At 31.3% G+C, this 20,922-nt stretch overlaps 5 protein-coding genes across 12 annotated transcripts; 2 read left to right on the top strand and 3 right to left on the bottom strand.

The window, feature by feature from the left end:
- Positions 1 to 1,715: 1,715 nt before the first annotated feature.
- Positions 1,716 to 2,323, bottom strand: LOC149498059 (putative disease resistance protein RGA4). The gene is made up of 3 exons (XM_089718139.1): positions 2,033 to 2,323; positions 1,862 to 1,987; positions 1,716 to 1,721 (listed from the first exon to the last, which is right to left on the bottom strand). The coding sequence occupies exons 1-3, from the start codon at positions 2,321 to 2,323 to the stop codon at positions 1,716 to 1,718; spliced, it is 423 nt and encodes a 140-aa protein (XP_089574265.1).
- On the bottom strand, positions 2,323 to 5,498 carry LOC149498058 (tRNA (guanine-N(7)-)-methyltransferase-like). Of its 2 annotated transcripts, XM_089718304.1 has the most exons (3): positions 5,260 to 5,498; positions 3,760 to 4,126; positions 2,323 to 3,657 (listed from the first exon to the last, which is right to left on the bottom strand). In XM_089718304.1, exons 2-3 carry the CDS (start codon positions 4,109 to 4,111, stop codon positions 3,353 to 3,355), a joined length of 657 nt encoding a protein of 218 aa, XP_089574430.1. In that variant the 5' UTR covers positions 4,112 to 4,126; positions 5,260 to 5,498; the 3' UTR covers positions 2,323 to 3,352. The 2 variants fall into 2 exon arrangements, with proteins under 2 accessions (XP_089574430.1, XP_089574429.1); XM_089718303.1 differs by having other exon boundaries at positions 2,323 to 4,126; positions 5,260 to 5,494.
- Positions 5,499 to 6,727: 1,229 nt separating this feature from the next.
- LOC105645205 (disease resistance protein RGA2) lies at positions 6,728 to 10,243 on the top strand. Of its 2 annotated transcripts, none has more exons than XR_005178857.2 (3): positions 6,728 to 9,314; positions 9,616 to 9,687; positions 9,906 to 10,243. XR_005178857.2 is itself a non-coding variant. In XM_089717823.1 (3 exons), the coding sequence occupies exons 1-2, from the start codon at positions 6,896 to 6,898 to the stop codon at positions 9,661 to 9,663; spliced, it is 2,433 nt and encodes an 810-aa protein (XP_089573949.1). In that variant the 5' UTR covers positions 6,728 to 6,895; the 3' UTR covers positions 9,664 to 9,687; positions 9,906 to 10,243. The 2 variants fall into 2 exon arrangements, 1 of the variants encoding a protein (XP_089573949.1); XM_089717823.1 differs by having other exon boundaries at positions 9,650 to 9,687.
- Positions 10,244 to 16,066: 5,823 nt separating this feature from the next.
- LOC105645288 (remorin 4.1) lies at positions 16,067 to 20,801 on the top strand. Of its 6 annotated transcripts, none has more exons than XM_089717423.1 (4): positions 16,067 to 16,905; positions 17,576 to 17,754; positions 20,178 to 20,312; positions 20,440 to 20,801. In XM_089717423.1, the coding sequence occupies exons 1-3, from the start codon at positions 16,273 to 16,275 to the stop codon at positions 20,263 to 20,265; spliced, it is 900 nt and encodes a 299-aa protein (XP_089573549.1). In that variant the 5' UTR covers positions 16,067 to 16,272; the 3' UTR covers positions 20,266 to 20,312; positions 20,440 to 20,801. The 6 variants fall into 6 exon arrangements, 4 of the variants coding, with proteins under 4 accessions (XP_089573549.1, XP_089573547.1, XP_089573550.1 ...); XR_016319417.1 differs by having other exon boundaries at positions 16,068 to 16,905; positions 20,178 to 20,345; positions 20,450 to 20,801; XR_016319418.1 differs by having other exon boundaries at positions 16,068 to 16,905; positions 20,178 to 20,345.
- LOC105645208 (putative disease resistance protein RGA1) lies at positions 17,825 to 20,137 on the bottom strand. Its single transcript, XM_089717420.1, is given in 2 exon segments — positions 17,825 to 19,876; positions 19,878 to 20,137. Coding segments are annotated over 2 exon segments (2,238 nt in total). The 3' UTR covers positions 17,825 to 17,898.
- Positions 20,802 to 20,922: the final 121 nt, after the last annotated feature.

The raw sequence follows: 20,922 nt of genomic DNA, 5'->3' as shown, positions 1-20,922 counted from the left end.
AATCCAAAAACACGTGGCAAAAATCTAGTGGATTAGGTCAGCGTATGCATGGAAGGAACATATGTAGGTCCCAGTGACGAGTCCTTATCGGACTGAAGTTTTGCCACGTGTCCACCATCTACAGAAACTTGATTGATACCCTACGACGCGTGTGTACTGGTTCACCACCACTGACCTAATCCTGGTGGGGTCAAGCCAATTAACTTTATGGCCGACACTTACTCACCAAAATGGGAAAAGTCTATCTTTTGCATAAACGTCCTCATAATTTCCCGCATTTAAAATTTTGACCTACAATAAACTAAATTTAGCAATTCATCCCCAATACTTATTTAATAGTTATAAATTTAGCAATTTGAAAGTAGCCCTTTTCAAGGAATCACTTTTTAGGTTAGTAGCTCAACTAAATATCAACTCTAATAGATTTGGTTACATCTTAGATGAGGCCTCATATGGGTAATGTAAAAAAAAAAACATTTCTCTAACTTTGATAGTAAGGGTTAGATGATCTAATATCTATAGATTATTAGGGAAACAAAAATAGAAAAAGTGAAATTTTATGTTAGATTTTGAGATCAACCTAACAATTAATTGTTGGATTTAGGGTTACATCATGAGATATGTCACATTCAAAAGAATTAAAAAGAAGAAAAAAAAAAGATTCTTTAAGTCATTTATAAATGATATAGTAATTTATTTATGTTTATGGTATTCATTGCTAAGGATATTTTTCTTTAATATATTATTTCTTAAAATATCCTCTCATCTTATTTTATTAGATAAATTATTGAATATGAGGTAGCTTTTTTCTTTAAAAGTTTAAACTCGAAGTTTTTTAAAACATAATTGTGTAACTTAAGAATTTATTCGGCAAAATTAGCTATTTTAATAGCATTTAGCTGTTAACTCTTTTTAAGTAGCTTTTTATGAAACCTAAAATCTAAATCTTATATGAATTAACTTTTCACAAAACGCTACCTAACATCTAAAATCTAGTTCCAACGCTATGTTATCTGCACACTATAAAAAATAGCATTAGTGTTTTGACTGATTAAAACTCTAAAAATTACTTAAAAAGTTGTTGTAAAATACAATTTAAATATTTTGAAAGTTGTTGTAAAAAGATTATAATCTCTAAAAAAAAAATTACAATCGATAAAAGATATTTGCAATAAATGTAAATATATTCATAGCTCTAAGAACCTCCCAATTCAATCTAATTCAAGTAGAGAATTTTAAATTTAGTTAGTTAGGGATTTTATTTCAAGCTATATCAAATTCACCTAATTAATAAAATATTAATATTTTATATATACTTTATTGTTATGAGTAAGATTTAAATAAATTTCCAAACTCCATATTAGCTAGGTCTAGATAGGCTAGACCCAAATTTAGAATAAAACATATTAATCTGTCTTAGGCTAAACTTTTTTGTTTTTTTTATAACCAAGAGAGCGTAAAAATTTGAGCATAAAAGTTTTTTAGTAAAATATGTTTCCATGAATCAAACTTATATTCTTACCTTTATAGGAATTAAAGTCGATTATCACCTTAACCAACACTTTGTTTGTTTAGGCTAAACTTATTTAAAAATTCATGAATTAGCAAATTTTATCAAATTAAAATTCAATAATTCATAGAATAAATATTGTGTCTAGACTTGACTAGACTCATTAAGCCAGAGAAATTGTAATTAAATTTATTTTTGTTTCAATTTAAACCTATACACAATGATAAAATAAAGTAAAATAAGAGGAATACAAAGAAAATATGGAAACTATGGGGACTAAAACAAATAGCACTTTGAAAAGTCATTAAAAAAATCCAAAAGAAGAAAAAAAGAGAAGGGGCAAAAATAAACCTTGAATCCTATAACGATATCCATCAAATCTTTCTCATCTACAAATCTTTCTTTTAAATGAAACTTATTCTTCAAAGCAGCAATTTCATCAAATCTTTCTCTAATATCTTTCATTTTATGCCCAATCTTTAAATGGAACACAAGTTTGTTATTAGTAAAGAATCGACATACCTTACCATTAGTAGATTGTCTTTGTAAGGCTTCATAGACAAAATCATCAATAATATCCTCCGCATCAAAACAAGCTTCTTTAAGTTTGGATAACCAAACAGTAAGCTCACTGTTTTCCTTTCCCTGTTGCTCCTCTGCATCCAAGAGCACAGCTTTAATGGTGGACAAGGTGTCTTGGAGCTTCTTTAAGTCTTCGTTGACATTCCATGCTAAGCTAATCTCGTCAACAACTTTAGATGTTAACTTGTGAAGAACAGTTTCAGCTATGTTGAAGAGAAAAGATTCTGCCATTTTCTTTTCTTTCTTTTTTTTTTTTTTTTTTTTTTTAAACAGCAAAAGGAAAAAGAAAGCAGTGGTCGCTAATTGGGTTTGCTATGGTGGCGGAGGTGAAATGAAAAGCAGACTTGCAGAGCAGAAATGATCAATCGGTGAATTCAAGTTGGCATATTTTGAAAAGTCTATAATCAAGTAATCATTACCGAGCAAATTATTGATAACTAAGTATAAAAAGATTCTTTCTTCATAAACTACAATTGACTTATCTTTTTAAGTTTAAAGTCTTTGCCTTTACTTTTGTCTCCTGCCAATAAGTTTCTTGCAGGTAGCCACTGAAATGGGTGGAAAGATCGCGTTCACGAATCGGGCTGGGCTTGCATGAATTCAAGGCTGCATTTGCTTGTTCAATTGCTAATTTAGGCCGATCTAAATATAGCAAAATTCCCTAACCAGCCTAGCACATCACCGACCAGAGCAAAATTCTCAGAAATTTCTTACTGAGGGGTCTTCACCTAATACTAACTTCAGAATGGAGTGTATACTTACTCTAATAATCTGAAAGGTTAATAGTTTGAGTCCTAATGATTGGTATATCTACACTTGCCATCTTCAGTCGTGGTTATGGAACCGATCTTTCATTTCTAATCTCAATGAAATAACCATTATTCTTTGTCAAGGCTCCATTGCAATAACTCAAAATCAATAGGAACTAAACGCAGCAGCTTCCATGCATTGTTCAACATAAATAACAAAACTAGAACACCAAATGGTTAAAATCAATCCATAATCAACGGGTGCGGTCATGAGAAAAATATAATGAATGACTTGAAATGAAGTGAGAATTAGGGAAGACAGAGTAATATCATAAAACTGAAGCTGGGTACGATACAAGATAATTAGAAAATAAATAATCACATAATCCTACAAAATTAACAATGACAAAAATTTGCTCAGATAAGAATAAGGGTAAAAAGTAACCTAGCAAAACTGATTGGCTTAATTAGTTTAAGCCATCTGTTTAAGTATGTCTAAGTTTCTTATGTATCATAGAGATGGTGCAATACGTCTATAGACTGCTTGGAAAGTCTGTCCCCCATTTCTAGCCACCTTTTGTCCTTCTTCAGTTGCTGTGCTTAGGAGCTCTACAAGAGGATCTACTCCAAGCTCCTCCTCTGTGAGGGCTTCAAACATAGGGTGATTCTCCAAACAAGCCTTCATCCACTCACCCAATTCTTCCACATCAGTAATTGTATAAATAATCCTGCCAATCTCAAGAACATAGGCATACTCATGTAGCAAATGTGGACTAATAACCCTTCGACGATGATTCTTCTCCTTGAAGTGGGGATCTGGAAACAGGAAAAACATCTTCGTAAGCTGTCCTTTCCCAAAGTAATTTGGTATGTATTTCATAGAATTGGTTCGAACCACTGAGGCATTTTGATATTGACCTGGATTAGCTATCCTTAATGCAGAAATTCGTTCCTTGACATATTCTGTCACTTTATCCCTAAGTTCCATCCCAATCATTAGGGTTTCAGGAAAAAGGGTTGAAAGACTAATAAGTAGCCCTCCAAAACCACAACCAACATCCGCAAACTGAATCTTTTTGGAACTATCCACTTGATCAGATGAAAGGAAAAATTGCGGGTAATGAACTGAATAGTCAACATGAGAAGGGGAAATTGGAACAGGGAAGTGTGAGTCACTGAGTGGGTTGCTATGTGCTCGTGCTCTGTAGAAGCGTTTCCTTGGCAGGCCAGTTGACTTGCTGAGAGTTGGGTTTACCTCATTTTCTAGCATGTTTTTCTTTGTAAGCTACATAAAAAGGATCAATAAGAATTAGACAGTAGAAGTATTAAAAGATAAGAAAGAAAGAAGAATATGGAGAACAAAGAGTAGAAGACTGCTAGATATATTCAAGAATCTAACAAATTGATAATTAGCAAAGGTACCCTACAATGGCTCAATAAATTAAAAGTAGACATACACAAATAATCAAGATAAAAACAGAGGATAACTCCACTGTCTGCTATGATCTAAAACTACTGAAAACCGTAAAGTTAGAAATACAAATTCAATGATCAATAATTAATAACAGAACCAACACCAACGAACAGGCAACATTAGAATAGACAAATATGAAATAGTAATTCTCTAGTATATCAGCGAATGAATGTAAAACATAGAAAAGGAATGAGACAGGCAGACAGACAGCACTCTCAAATAAACTACAGAGTTAAAGAAGACTTCAAAACCATTGATATGACTTCCGGGATTTGACAAATACACCTCTTCACAGGTTCAGAAGGTCTCTAGTTAGCTAATTCCGATACCCATAGTTATTGATCAATTAGTAAGCAGTCACAAGGCAGGACCATTAAACTTACACTGAATCAATCAGAAATACATCATTCTACTTCTGCTAAATCTCCCATTAGTTCCAAAGAATACCTTGCTTCATTTAAAGAGATGCATAAGGTTATGATTAAAGATTAGACCCGTAATCTCAATAAGCAAGGCGAATTTCTACAATGTTGCTGTCCTAAATTTGCAAGCTCAACAATGACACATCAATATACAAGTCGATTCGCATTCACGCATTGGCATATCATAGTAGATGTAGTAGATAACTGAACTAATTAACAAGAATCCAAATCCAATATACACCAAAGTCTTTAACTTTTTAGTTAACGAACTCAGACCATAAATCATCTTTGGCACAGTAATCCAAATATGAGGATCAAAACTTAGGTCAAAATATCTATCAAAATCACATGAAAGATTTTTTTTTTCTGTAAGGCTAAGTAGTAGTTGTGGTTGTATTGACAAACAGCAAGAAACAAAATTCAAAATTCAATAACATTTCAAAACCAACAATAAAATTACTCTAAGATAACAAAATTCAGCATTCAGCAACGAAAGGGAATGTACTGTAACAGAGGGAGTACCTTTTTATGCAGAACTCAAAACGCTTTTACTTGTACTAGGCTTGGGGCAAAGAAATAGGTAGAGGCGGTTGCGCTATTAGGGAAGAGATTGGAGAATTTGGGAATTAGGGGTTTCTTTTCCCCAGGCCAGTTACAAGAAGAGGCGGTTGCGCTATTAGCCGTGGAGTGGCTATAATTGCAATTTGCAGGGTTTTAGTTGGTAGATTAACTAACATAAGCTTATCAAATCTTGAGGGTTTTATTGTTGTTATTTTATTTTAGGAATAAAGTTAAAAATGATTAAAAAGATTAAATTTAATATTTTGATTCTTTGAATTTGATTAAAAAGATTAAAGCTTATCAAATCTTTGAATTTGTTTAAAATAATTAAAAAATCAGATTAACATTTTATATCAATTTAGTTGATGATTCTTCAATGTATTTTTAGGCATTTAAGACTATAATTAGAATTAACCTGTATAATTTGTTAAAAAAAATTAATTAATTAATTATGGAATGGACGAAAACTATATATGAAGTATATTGTAGCCGTCTTTAACTTGACTAATGATTTTTAGTTCATAAATATGTACTAATTTGAATATTTTAAAATGGGTTAATTGCAAATTTAGTTTCTAAATTTTTGAAAGAATTTTATTCATTGTCTCAATGGAAAATGTTTGCAATCAAGTTTCTGACTAGATAAATTTTTTTTCAATTAGATGTTTTTATTTTATGTGGCTTGCTGAAAATAAAAATAAGACTCATGAGACCCACTTAATGTTCAAAATATAGCTGAGTAGGACGACATATAACTTAACACGTCGGATTTAACATTTATAATCTCAAAAATGTATTTAGTTAATGCAAATTTAGCACTATTAACTAAAAAAAATAATGAAAACTTTTAATTATCTCATTACGTGTTTTATAAATTGCATAATGTGTGAAACACCAATAATAATCTTTTGAATAATTGAAATCAATACATATTTCAATTTGTATAGCTCAAATCTATAAATGTTTTAATATATGATATTAATTAAGATCATTTTATAATATTAATTAATATATGATTTTTATAAAAAAATCATTTTATAAAAAAAAATTTATAAAAAATTAAGATCATTTTATGATATTAATTAAGCATTTGTTTATTTAAGGAATTTAACAGTTGAAAATATCAATATTATCTGAGTTATAGAATCAAGTAATTCAACGGGTCAAGATGAAAGTATATTTCTTGTTAGAGGGAATGGGGCTACCATCAAATGATATTTTTGAGCAACTATTTTTTATATTTTAAGCAATGAATTTATAAAAAGTAGTCTCTAAATCTAATTATTTTGACATTTTTTTATAATTAGAAACTTTATTATTATTATTTTTTATTGTTAGTATTAAATAAAGATTTTTCGATAATCTTAATTAGACAGGTGTCGCACGCCCAGAGACTTTAGCTTGTCTCTTTTATTCCTCTTTTCTTTTCTGAGTGTTCCCATTTCCTGTGGACTTAGCGTTTACCCAGTTTGCAGAGCAAAGAAATGGAATATTAGAAGTTAGAACCTGTCTTCTTTGGCTTGCTATATAATATTTCCATTTGTATATTAACCATTATTCATTAAATCATTGACTCACTCACTTCCAAGTGAAAACAATGCCAGAGTCTTTTCTGTTCAATACTGCAGAGAGCATTTTGGAGAAATTGGCCTCTCTTGCTCTTGAAGAATTTTTATTGGCATGGGGGATTGAAGATGACCTTGAAAAAATTAAAGAAATGTTACTTGCTATCAAAGCTGTGCTTTCTGATGCAGAGAAGCGTCAATCCCAGGATCACCGGATAGAGTTTTGGCTTGGAAAGCTTAAAGATGTCCTTTATGATGCAGAAGATGTGATTGATGAGTTCCGCTGTGAAGCTTTGCGCAGGCAAGTGGTGAAATCTGGAAGCACTACGAGGAAGGTACGCCGATTCTTTTCTAGTTCTAATCCACTTGCTTTCCGCTTTCAAATGGGCCATAAATTAAAGAAGGTTAGGGAGAGAGTTGCTGGAATTGCAGCTCTCAAGTCTGATTTTGGTCTCACTGAGCGGACTAGTGATAGTTATGTCATACGTAAAGAGAGGGAAATGACCCACTCCTTTGTGGATGCTTCAAATGTCATTGGAAGGGACAAAGATAAAGAAAGAATTATCAAAGAATTGTTGAAACCTGCTGATAATGAAAATGTCTCCATTATTCCAATTGTTGGAATTGGAGGTCTGGGAAAGACTACACTTGCTAAATTGGTGTATAATGATGAGAGGGTAGCAAGTCATTTTCAGTCAAAATCATGGGCATGTGTCTCTGAAGACTTTGATTTGCAGAAGATGATAATTAAGATCCTTAACTGTGTAAGCCCAGTTAATATGAATATGGATATTGAGCAATTGCAAATAGCCTTGCGAGAGGCTTTATATGGAAAGAGATATTTACTCGTACTGGATGATGTTTGGAATGAGGATAGAAGAAAATGGCTTGAATTGAAAATTTTATTGATGGGGGGTGCTAGCGGAAGTAAGATCTTGGTCACCACACGCAGTAAGCATGTTGCTTCAATCATGAGCACAGTCTCATCATATGAGTTAGACCATCTTTCTCATGAGTATTGTTTGGCTATATTCTTTAAATGTGCATTTGAAGGACCAGAAGATAAACAAAACCCAGACCTCATAAAAATTGGGGAAGAAATCGTGAGCAAATGCAAAGGAATTGCTTTGGCAGTAATAACTTTAGGAACCTTACTTTACTCTGTAGCTGGTGAACGTGATTGGAAATTTGTAAGGGACAATGAGATATGGAAATTAGAGCAAAAGGAAAATGATATTTTGCCTGCTTTAAAATTGAGTTATGAACACATGCCATCCTACTTGAAGAGATGTTTTGCTTATTGTTCGATTTTTCCGAAAGATCATCCATTTGTAGATATAGAGTTAGTTTATTTTTGGATATCGCATGGACTTATTCAATCTTCGAATGAAAATCAAGAGTTGGAAGATGTTGGCATCCGTTGTTTCCAAGAGCTGTGTTCTAGATGTTTTTTCCAAGATTTCTTGGAATACAATGGTAATGTATGTTGTAAAATGCATGATCTAATACACGACCTAGCATTATCAGTGACTCAAAATGAATGTTTAATAGTAACCTCTTCCAACAAACAGATACCCAAAAGTATTCGACATTTATCATTTCCTTACCCTGAATTGCTTCCTGAGGATCTTCCTAAGCCCGTAAGAAAGCTAGATCGTATAAGAACTATTTCCTGTTCACATGGAAGAGGCATGGGGATTAGTAGTGAGGTATTTCTTAGAACATGCATCTCAAAATTCCAATACTTGAGGGCCTTGGATTTGAGTTGTTCCAGGGTGGCTGCACTTCCTAAAGGGATAGCCAAATTGAAGCATTTGAAATATCTTAGTTTGGATTGGAATGTTGACATCAAAAGACTGCCTGAGTCCATATGCAAACTACAAAGCTTGCAAGCTCTAGTACTTGGTTATTGTTATGGTCTTAGAGAGTTGCCTAAAGATATAAAGTACTTGATTAGCCTTAGATGGCTTTGGATAACTACACAGCAAAGGTATTTACCAAATGGTGGAATTGGGTGCCTCGGGTCTCTTCGATATTTGTTCATCACCACTTGTGAAAATTTGGAGTATTTGTTTGGAGATATCCAAGGTCTGAAAAAACTTCAAACTTTGGTTATCCGTGATTGTGACAGCTTGGTCTCTTTGCCACCAAGTGTGAAATTTCTAGCTGCTTTGAAGACTCTTGTTGTTGCGGGTTGCAAAAATCTTGATTTGACAATGGAGGAAGGAATAGATAGTCAAGACTCGACAAGCCAATTATTTAGCCTTCGCACACTGGAGATTGTAGGATTACCAAAGTTAGTGGATTTTCCGCAATGGCTTCTTCACAGATCTAATACCGGTTTAAAAGTTATCAAAGTTGCATATTGTTACAACTTCAGGAACTTTCCAAACTACTTGCACGACATACCATCGCTTGAGTTACGTATCATTAGTTGCCCCCAATATCAAGGTGAGGATATTATTATATGAAATAAAGGGTAATTTGGAATGACGGCCTCAATCTTCAAGTAAAAATTTTAGACGATTTGTATTTTGGAATGATATAGAGAGTGTGTTATTAATCAACTTATTTAATTTTTTTTTCATCTAAAAACATAATTTTACTTGTGGTCAAATGTTTTTTTCATATATTTAACTAATTAAAATTAAAATACAATATGCTTAGAAAATTTACCATTTCTTAAGAGAACATTATATTTTATGTATGTATATATGTTAATTTGACAATTCTTATGTCTCTGGATTAATAGGTCAAAACCTCAATTAGTTGAATTGCGTTTACAGGTGGGCTTCTCTGAACCAAAGGAACAGCTTGATTGCTGGTAAGACATTATACATATTAATAGTCTCCTACATCATTTTTCAAATTTTGAATAATTATGTTACTAAAAATATTTGTTGTATAACATGAAAAAAAAAAAACTATTGATTTAAACCTTTGATATTATTTGTTAGAGAAAATGGACACTTGTCACGTATTAGCTAAGGTTTTTGAATTGAATTTGAGTAGACTGTTTTTGACTTGGATTATATATTGCAGGTGTTGTGGCCTTTCAACAAAAATTATCAGCCAACCAATGTTAAACGTTCAATTAGTGCGTTTTTAGCTTTCCAGTAAAGTGCGTTTTTCCAGGAATGGAATTGTGTTTTTATCCACACGGGAGTTGAGGTTACTTAACATCCTGACCATCATGTTGTTAGTTCCATTTTCATTCTTACTGTGTTATTATTTATGATTTTCCGTGGTTTGTGGATTTGAGTATTTTATGTTTTTTAGTGTAATTGTATTAATGTTGTACTACATACTTGTAATATTGTACTTGTATAAAAGAAGTCCTTTAAAAATTAAGGGTATGTCATTAATTTTTAAGTGCGTAATCTACTCCCTGCCATCCTTATATGTCCCTTTTTATGGATTTGATATTTGATTGTCGATTCTTAATGCCCCTCAAATACAACTGAAACTAGATATCCGGTTGATACTTTAAATTTGAAATCTTCTTTTTAAAGTGTTAATCGGTTTTATATTTAAAATTGACTTAAAAATGTCTCGCTATGAGTATTATTGTAAATAAGTCAATCTGCTTATGAAATGCTCGAGGCTCCGTTTGAAAAAAGCTCGCTTGAATTTGTTCGATAAGCTTAACGAGTTGACTCGAGCTGAACTATTAAACTCGTTTAATAAATATATTAATGACTTATCAAGATCAACTAGATATATGTGTTAATTTTATAGATTTATATATTAATTTTGCTATAATTTGGAGATTCAGAAATTTTATATTTTTCTTTAAACAAGATTATTTTTATCTTTTTATAGAAATTGACAGACAAAAGATCAACTTTTAGAACCGCAAGATGCATGTATTAGTTTCGTTATTAGTTTCCTAATAGGAATTTCGCTAGCAACGCAAAAATTTATTTTTTTTCTTACTATTATTATACACACACAGGCCTGCCAAACTAGGAGGAAAACTTTGAGGCCCATTGGATGGCTGAGACTATCTAGTTCTTCTCTGGATTCCTCTCCTTCTCCAATAATATAGGATGTGCATTTTTCTCAAGTATTAAAATATTCCTTTTAAAAAAAAAAGTCGTCCAATGTATGTTTGACACCTCATTTATTTACTTGTAAATGTTTCACCGAATTCATTTTATTCTTAAGAAAAAAATAAAAATTTGTAACTTCGTGGAGAATAAAAGACAACCGAAAAACTTTAGTTTAAAATTTATGTCTATGTATATTTAAAGGGTGTATAATATTTTCCAATAGTTATTCTTTTTGTCTATTATGGTCATCTACTCCTTATCATTATTCATTGTATTTTTATTTTATTGATTTAAATTACTTCAATTTAAATGACTATCATTAATGTATTTTAATGAATATCTCAATTTAATTTATACGTGAATCGAAATTATTTTCTTTTTTCGAATAAATTTAAGAGTATAGTGTTTTTATATTTTTACAAAAATAAATTAGATTAGAAGTGGAAAATAAAGAGCCCTGATATATTGAATTTTAACAATAAATAGAAAATATAATTTCATTTTCATTCAATGCACTAAATCAATACAAATCAAATCAATGCCTGACACTAAATCTCTATATATCCATTCAAATACAAGGAAGTCAATTTCATATTTTAAATATTGATATTGATATTTAATGGATATAATATAAAATAAATCTGTTTTTTTATTTATTTTTTCTTCGTTTTTATAAACAAATATATTATTAAAAAAAAATCAATCTATCTATGAGATAATCTAAGTAGCATGTTTGTTCAAAAGGTTACCCAAATCCCAAGATATACATTAAATGATGTTACCACTCATCATACCATACATGAATATATATATATATATATATATATATATATATATATATATATATATATATAGGTCAATCTTGAATCCCACTGTTGAAATGAAAACCCTCTCTATGAAGGTTTTGGATTTTATTGGCCAAAAAAGACATTGAGATAATGAGATATGTTAGCATCAATTAATGTTATTATATAATTTTTATTTAATCATAAAATAAAATACTATGCAAGCCATTTTCATTTACATCGATAGGTCACTCTCACACACCTAAGTCTCAATACATTCTAAGACACTTGACACAAATCTTTATTACTTAACAGTGGACACATGTTACTTGGAGAATGCTAGCTACAATCTCTTAATTACATTTTCTTTCTTTGGAACACTTATTGTTTATTTGTTCTTACTCATTTTTTTTTTTCTTAATCACCTGTTTTCTCAGCGTATTGAATTAGAATCAAATCTGCTCGTCCTGAATTGGCTTCACTAAAGAATAAAGTGCTTTAGCGAGTATTTATTTCGTACATGAGAATCGAATTTAATATGATACGTAGATTTAAATTATCTTTATCAAATCAAATGGTGAATAAGAACTGATTTGAGACTATAAGTGATGTCAGACCATAGAGTTATAGATGACTTATTTTTAAATTAAATATAAATATAGATTAATTAAATGATAATTATTGAAAGAGAATACTATTATTAAGTATTAAATATTAATATCAATGTCGGTTGCTAGCATTTCTATATGTTATATTCCACCGCTACTAATTACATCATACGATAGAAACAAAAAAGAAAAGAAAAAAAAAATTACATCATACGATAGCTCCAAAATTAGGGAAGAGTACATTTGTGCATTTCTCATTGGACAAGCAATGCTTAAAATAAATTAATTACTATTTAAACCTATTTAAAAATATATTATGTATAGTATGTAATCTTTAAGTTTGCATCTACCCCTATAAAGTCGTCATACATTAATAATGAGGAGTTAGCATATGCATGGGTTTAAATAACTTTTTTAATAATTAAATATATAAAAATTATCATAAACACATTTGCTTCATAAATTTAACTATTTTGATAATATATTTAGTTTGTTAATTAATATAAAATATTTCCTAATACTATATTCTTAGTTCTTCCTATAAATATTTTAATATCATGCATGTATGAAAGCAAGTATATTCAAAGAAAAGATCTAGCTAAGTATATGTATGCAATTTTTTTTTTTTTTACTTATTGTTTTAATATATATATTTTTTATTATCACTATTAGATATATTAAATTCATCTCTATATATAACTATTAAGATATATTTTTACAGCAAACTAGTTTATATTTTGTGTTTTTACGTTAATTTTTTAAAATTTTTTTGCCAGAAATTATGTTAACGAAATTTCTTTAATTTTTATCATTTATACTAAAATATTTTTGCATATTATTGCTGAAGTTTTTCATTTAACGGCAGCAATTTTGGATAAAAATTACTTTTATTATACTATTAGGTCACGGTTGCTAGCACCTTTCCATATTTTATTCCACCACTCCCAGTTACATCATAGGATAGCTCCAAAATTGGTAATAGTATATTTGTGGATTTCTCATTGGATGAGCAATAAATTAATTAATATTTGCACATCGGCATAATCTAACTGTATTTGACAATAGATTTAAATTTGAAATTCAAGAAAAAAAGCACCCACATAAAAATATAATATATATTAGTATGTATCTTTAAGGTCTTGATTTTTCCTATTTAAGAGTCTTTATAAATACAGAAATACATATTTTTAATATTATACAGGCATTTAAATAAGTATTCAGATGAAAGCTTAGATATATACTTTTTTTTCTTTATTTATTGTTTTAATATATAATTTTATATTATCACATTCTATATTATCACAAAGGCCATACCTACGAAATTTCTTTAATTTTGAATTTTTTTTTGAAAGGAAATTTTGACTATTCAATGTTCAACTAAAATTTTCATGTTTTTATTGAAGGTTTTTCATTTGAATGTATATCGAATTTTATATAATAATTACACTCTTATTTTATTAAAATTCAAATGAATCATATTTTTAATAATTTTACTATATGCATAATAATTATATTCAATATTTAAATTTATTAAAATGTGCTAATATAAAAGTAATAAAAAGATTAGTCATCATAAAAGTAGAAAAAGAAAAAAAAAAAAAAAGAAAACATTGTGAAGGTTTGATTTTTATTCTCTAATCACTAAACCGCGTATTATAGTTGATTAATGACATCTCTAAGATAACATTAATTTATCACGTGAGACGTGGGCATCTTGCAAACCCAAGAGGATTAGAGAGCGAGCGGAAAGAAAAATCCAAAAACACGTGGCAAAAATCTAGTGGATTAGGTCAGCGTATGCATGGAAGGAACATATGTAGGTCCCAGTGACGAGTCCTTATCGGACTGAAGTTTTGCCACGTGTCTACCATCTACAGAAACTTGATTGATACCCTACGACGCGTGTGTACTGGTTCACCACCACTGACCTAATCCTGGTGGGGTCAAGCCAATTAACTTTATGGCCGACACTTACTCACCAAAATGGGAAAAGTCTATCTTTTGCATAAACGTCATCATAATTTCCCGAATTTAAAATTGTGACCTAAAATAAACTAAATTTAGCAATTTATCCCCAATACTTATTTAATAATTATAAATTTAGCAACTTGAAAGTAGCCCTTTTCAAGGAATCCCTTTTTAGGTTAGTAGCTCAACTAAATATCAACTCTAATAGATTTAGTTAAATCTTAGATGAGGCCTCATATGGGTAATGTAAAAAAAAAAAAAAAAAAAAAAAAGCATTTCTCTAACTTTGATAGTAAGGGTTAGATGATCTAATATCTATAGATTATTCTTAGATGAGGCCTCATATGGGTAATGTAAAAAAAAAAAAAAAAAAAAAAAACATTTCTCTAACTTTGATAGTAAGGGTTAGATGATCTAATATCTATAGATTATTAGGGAAACAAAAAATAGAAAAAGTGAAATTTTATGTTAGATTTTTAGATCAACCTAACAATTAATTGTTGGATTTAGGGTTACATCATGAGATATGTCACATTCAAAAGAATTAAAAAGAAGAAAAAAAACAGATTCTTTAAGTCATTTATAAATGATATAGTAATTTATTTATGTTTATGATATTCATTGCTAAGGATATTTTTCTTTAATATATTATTTCTTAAAATATCCTCTAATCTTATTTTATTAGATAAATAATTGAATATGAGGTAGCTTTTTTTCTGTAAAAGTTTAAACTCGATGTTTTTTAAAACATAGATGTGTAACTTAAGGGTTTATTCGGCAAAATTAGCTATTTTAGTAGCATTTAGCTGTTAGCTTTTATGTAGCTTTTTATGAAACTGAAAATCTAAACCTTATATAAATTAACTTTTCACAAAACGCTACCTTAACATCTAAAACCTAATTCCAACGGTATGTTACCTGAGCACTATAAAAAATAGCATTAGTGTTTTGACTGATCAAAACTCTAAAAGTTATTTAAAAAGTTGTTATAAAATACTATTTTGAAAGTTGTAAAAAGATTATAATCTCTAATAGAAAAATTACAATCTATAAATGATATTTGCAATAAATATATAAATATATTCATGGTTCTAAGAACCTCCTAATTCAATTTAATTCGAGTAAGGAATTTTAAATTTAGTTAGTTAGGGATTTTATTTCAAGCTATGTCAAATTCACCTAATTAATAAAGTATTAATATTTTATATATACGTTATTGTTATGAGTAAGATTTAAATAAATTTATAAACTCCATATTAGTTAGGTCTAGATAGGCTAGACCCAAATTTAGAATAAAACATCTTAATCTATCTTAGGCTAAACATTTTTTTCTTTTTTTATAACCAAGAGAACGGAAAAGTTCAAAGTTTTTCAATAAATTACATTTCTCGAGGATCGTACTTGTATTCTTACATTTAAGGGAGTTGAAATTGCTTACCACCTCAACCAACACCTTGTTTGTTTAGGCTAAACTTATTTAAGAATTCATAAATTAGCAAATTTTATCAAATTAAAATTTTTTAATTCATTGAATAAATATTGTGTCTAGACTTGACTAGACTCATTAAGCCAGAGAAATTGTAATTAAATTTATTTTTGTTTCAATTTAAACCTATACACAATTATAAAATAAAGTAAAATAAGAGGAATACAAAGAAAATATGGAAACTATGGGGACTAAAACAAATAGCACTTTGAAAAGTCATTAAAAAAATCCAAAAGAAGAAAAAATAGAAGGGGCAAAAATAAACCTTGAATCCTATAGGCTCATTTATGCACCTTTATAATTTTGGAATTAAAGCTTCTTCCAAAGAATTATGTTTGTGGTTCATGTTGCTAAATTATTACCACTCATAACCAAGACCATAACGATATCCCAATCTTTAACTCTTTTTTCTCACTAACAAAATCCCACTTCTCCTTCATCACTATCTTGTCCACTTCTTGCACACATAATAATCAACTTAATAAAACCAGAAAGAAATACTCTTTCTCTATGTTAAGTGCTCAAATACCTACCACCAGCACCTCCACAAGCCATGGAGAAACCGATCACGACCAAGAACATGAAGATATTCGCGATATCCATGCCTTGACCCCACCCCCGCCGCCTTCGGTGCCTCGAGGCCGTTGGGAAACAGGTAGCCATCGCTCAATATCCATGAGTAGTGAAGGGGCTGCAAGTGAGAACTTCACCTCCATGAGTAGAGAGTTCAATGCTTTGGTTCTTGCTGGTTCTGCAATAGGAACTAGCATGAACAACAACAATAGCGGTTCTGATCATAATGAAGATAGTAACTTAAACAACCTGTTGGCTAGGATTGGAGAAGATGAAGTTCCTGAAGAGACTAACCCTTTGGCTATTGTGCCTGATACTCGCCCCTTGGACCCAGAACCCAGCTCAAGCTCAAGAAGGGTTGGGTCCAATCAGGTGGTTGCTGTTGGTGGTGGTGGTGCTGATGTGTCAGTGCAGAGAGTGAAGAAAGAAGAGATAGAAACCAAGATATCTGCATGGCAAAACGCAAAGATTGCTAAGATCAATAATAGGTTCAAAAGAGAGGATGCCATAATTAATGGCTGGGAAAGTGAGCAAGTGCAAAAGTCTTCTTCTTGGATGAAGAAAGTTGAGGTATGTATAGAAAGAAATTAATTATTAGTCTAGTATATTAATTATTTATTAATTTGCCTGTTAATTTAATTTTTGAATTGATGATCCAAAGCTAATATGTTTCCCTTCTCATATAGATTTTTTCATGATTATACTAAGGACTTGTTAATTAATTACTCAATTGAGAAACAGATAACAATCATAATTTCTTTGTTGAATTTTTTGAACCATATTGATTAGAGAGAGTCTTGATGATGTAGGTGAAGTTACTTTGAGACTTTACCTATATGACAAGAGTTAATATAGACCACTAGTTTATGATCAAACAATGGAATTTCTTGGATTTGTATTTTATCTATTGCTAGTTAGTGAGCTAATTTTAGCTCAAGTTTCAATTTCAGTAATTATTGCTTCCACAAAAGATAATAACTAACTTTCAACCAGAAAAGTATTTTCATGCTTCAAGCACTACTCAAGACAGAAAAGTACATGTGAGAATTATACCTTTACAATTGATAAGGCATTTTCATAACGGCTTATATCTAAAGCATGTATATGTCTTTTACTGTTTCTTCTTCTTCTCCTCCTTTTTTTTTTTTCTTGTATCAACTAGAAAATTAATGTTGTCTCTGTTTTTAACACTGTTTATAACTCTTTTTTGTTCTAACTTATATGAGCTTGATTTATTTAGAGGAAGCTGGAGGAGAAAAGAGCAAGAGCACTAGAGAAGATGCAGAATGAAGTAGCAAAAGCACACAAGAAAGCAGAGGATAGAAGGGCATCAGCTGAGGCTAAAAGAGGAACAAAAGTTGCTAGAGTTCTTGAAATAGCCAATTTGATGAGAGCTGTTGGAAGAGCTCCTGCTAAAAGGTCCTTCTTTTGAACCTTATAGTACTATACAGTATAATCTACTATAATCATATAGAACATATTTTACTTAAAAAGACAAAAAAAAAAAAAAAAAAAAAAAAAAGAATGGTGGACAAAAATAATTGTCCCAAACTATTAGGGTTCCTACATCTTTTGAACTATAGGAAACCCATGTATGAAATGGGGCAGTGAGGAATTGCACTCAAAAACTAAGGATGAACTAAGGCTCAGATTGAAATCTTCAGTATTTTCCATCTCCATCAAATTAAGCTTTCCACAGTCTCCAATAACCAAAGTCTCTAATGCAGATAGATTCCTTATACCGCGAGGTAAGGATGCTAGACTCCCGCAAGAAGTTATAACCAATGTTCGAAGCGATGTCAGAGCCTGCATATCATCAAACAATTTTTCCAAATTTCCACATTCAAACAAAGACAGATATCTTAGAGAACTGAGACATCCTATACCGTTTTCTGGGAAGGAAGTCTGTTTTGTAGGTATCTCCAAAAACCTGAGGCGAGTCGTGTGCTTGATATCTCTAGGAATTTCTTCAAGCTTCTCACATTCTTCAAGTCTTAAGGTCTGCAAATTCTGCAGCCTGCAAATGGAATTAGGGAGTTTTCGAAGCTTCCGATTCCTATAAAGGTCAAGGTATCTCAAATTCTTCAAGGTACCAATTGAATTTGGCAATGTCTCAAAGCATGAATCGCTAAGATTAAGCACTCGTAAGTGCTTGAATCTTGACATGCAGGTGTCAATAAATGTTCCGCTAGTAGGCCCCATCCCCCTAACTGGGAAAAATATAGTTCTTACCTTCTCTAACTTGTGTAAGAACTTAGGAACTTGTTGACTTGGCAAATTACTGCCTGAAAAGGATAAATGACGGACCTTTTCATCAACAGATGGGGTGAGAAAGTTTACAGTTGAGCACTCACTTTGCGCAACTGATATAGCTAGATCATGTACAAGATCATGCATTTTGCAGGTAAAAAAGAAACCATGATCCTCAATATCTTGGAGAAAAGATCTCGACCATAGTTCTTTCACAAAACGCAACCCATTCTCTTTCAATTCTTCATCTTCATCAGGCGATTCAAGAAGTCCATAAGCCATCCAAAATCGAATCAATTCAAAACTGTACAACACATAATTTTTGGGAAAGAGGGAACAATAAGCAAAACATCGTTTCAAGTAAGATGGCATGTGATCATAGCTCAACTTCAGCACCGGTAGGATGTCATTTTCTTGATGTTGTAATTTCCATATCTCATTGTCTCTGGTGGACACCCAGGTTTTTTCTTCGGTTGATGAATAAAGTAGACTTCCTAATGTTCTCACTGCTAAAGGAACCCCTTCACATTTCCTTACAATCTCATTCCCAGTATCTATGAGATTCGGATATTGCTTCTCTTGTCCTGGATTAAATTCCCATTTCAAAAACAAAGACAAACAATCCTTATGGGAAAGACCAGGCAAATTGTATGCAAAATCATTGCCTACAACAGAAGCAACTTTTGAACTCCTTGTAGTTACAATAATTTTACTTCCCAAAGCACAACCCTCCAACAAACCTCTCAATTCAACCCATTTAACCAGATTTTCATTCCAAACATCATCTAAAACAAGCAAAAACTTTCTACCACCTAAACTCCTCCGCAATCGTGCTTGCAATTGATCCATTGTCAGGTCACCATAACTCCTACCAGTAGCAGAACTAGTAATCTCCTTAGCCAACGTAGTAACATCAAATTCCTGAGACACACAAACCCACATCTTCAATTGAAAATTCTTCTCCACCCTTTCATCATTATACACCATTTTAGCTAATGTCGTCTTACCTTGGCCACCAATTCCAATTATAGGAACAACTGAAAGATTTTCTTCCTTACTATAATGCAACAATAAGTCGATAATTTTATCTCTATCAAAATCTCTCCCAATAACATCTGAAGCTTGAACAAAGGAGTGAGTCATCTCTCTCCTCCTATATTCAACTTTCTCATCTACAAATCTTTCTTTTAAATGAAACTTATTCTTCAAAGCAGCAATTTCATCAAATCTTTCTCTAATATCTTTCATTTTATGCCCAATCTTTAAATGGAACACAAGTTTGTTATTAGTCTTCATAGACAAAATCATCAATAATATCCTCCGCATCAAAACAAGCTTCTTTAAGTTTGGATAACCAAACAGTAAGCTCACTGTTTTCCTTTCCCTGTTGCTCCTCTGCATCCAAGAGCACAGCTTTAATGGTGGACAAGGTGTCTTGGAGCTTCTTTAAGTCTTCGTTGACATTCCATGCTAAGCTAATCTCGTCAACAACTTTAGATGTTAACTTGTGAAGAACAGTTTCAGCTATGTTGAAGAGAAAAGATTCTGCCATTTTCTTTTCTTTCTTTTTTTTTTTTTTTTTTGTTAAACAGCAAAAGGAAAAAGAAAGCAGTGGTCGCTAATTGGGTTTGCTATGGTGGCGGAGGTGAAATGAAAAGCAGACTTGCAGAGCAGAAATGATCAATCGGTGAAATCAAGTTGGCATATTTTGAGAAGTCTATAATCAAGTAATCATTATCGAGCAAATTATTGATAACTAAGTATAAAAAGATTCTTTCTTCATAAACTACAATTGACTTATCTTTTTAAGTTTAAAGTCTTTTCCTTCCTTTACTTTTGTCTCCTGCCAATAAGTTTCTTGCAGGTAGCCACTGAAATGGGTGGAAAGATCGCGTTCACGGGTCGGGCTGGGCTTGCATGACATTCAAGGCTGCATTTGCTTGTTAAATTGCTAATTTAGGCCGATCTAAATATAGCAAAATTCTCTAACCAGCCTAGCACATTACCTACCAGAGCAAAATTCTCAGAAATTTCTTACTGAGGGGTCTTCACCTAATACTAACTTCAGAATGGAGTGTATACTTACTCTAATGATCTGAAAGGTTAATAGTTTGAGTCCTAATGATTGGTATATCTACACTTGCCATCTTCAGTCGTGGTTATGGAACCAATCTTTCATTTCTAATCTCAATGAAATAACCATTATTCTTTGTCAAGGCTCCATTGCAATAACTCAACATCAATAGGAACTAAACGCAGCAGCTTCCATGCGTTGTTCAACATAAATAACAAAACTAGAACACCAAATGGTTAAAATCAATCCATAATCGACGGGTG

This window comes from Jatropha curcas, chromosome 2 (assembly GCF_041381405.1).
Source record: "Jatropha curcas cultivar XTBG-Jc1 chromosome 2, XTBG_Jcur_1.0, whole genome shotgun sequence".
Classification (NCBI taxonomy): Eukaryota; Viridiplantae; Streptophyta; class Magnoliopsida; order Malpighiales; family Euphorbiaceae; genus Jatropha; species Jatropha curcas.
The sequence above is the reverse complement of the archived record's forward strand: the minus strand, read 5'-3'. Positions and strand labels throughout refer to the sequence as shown.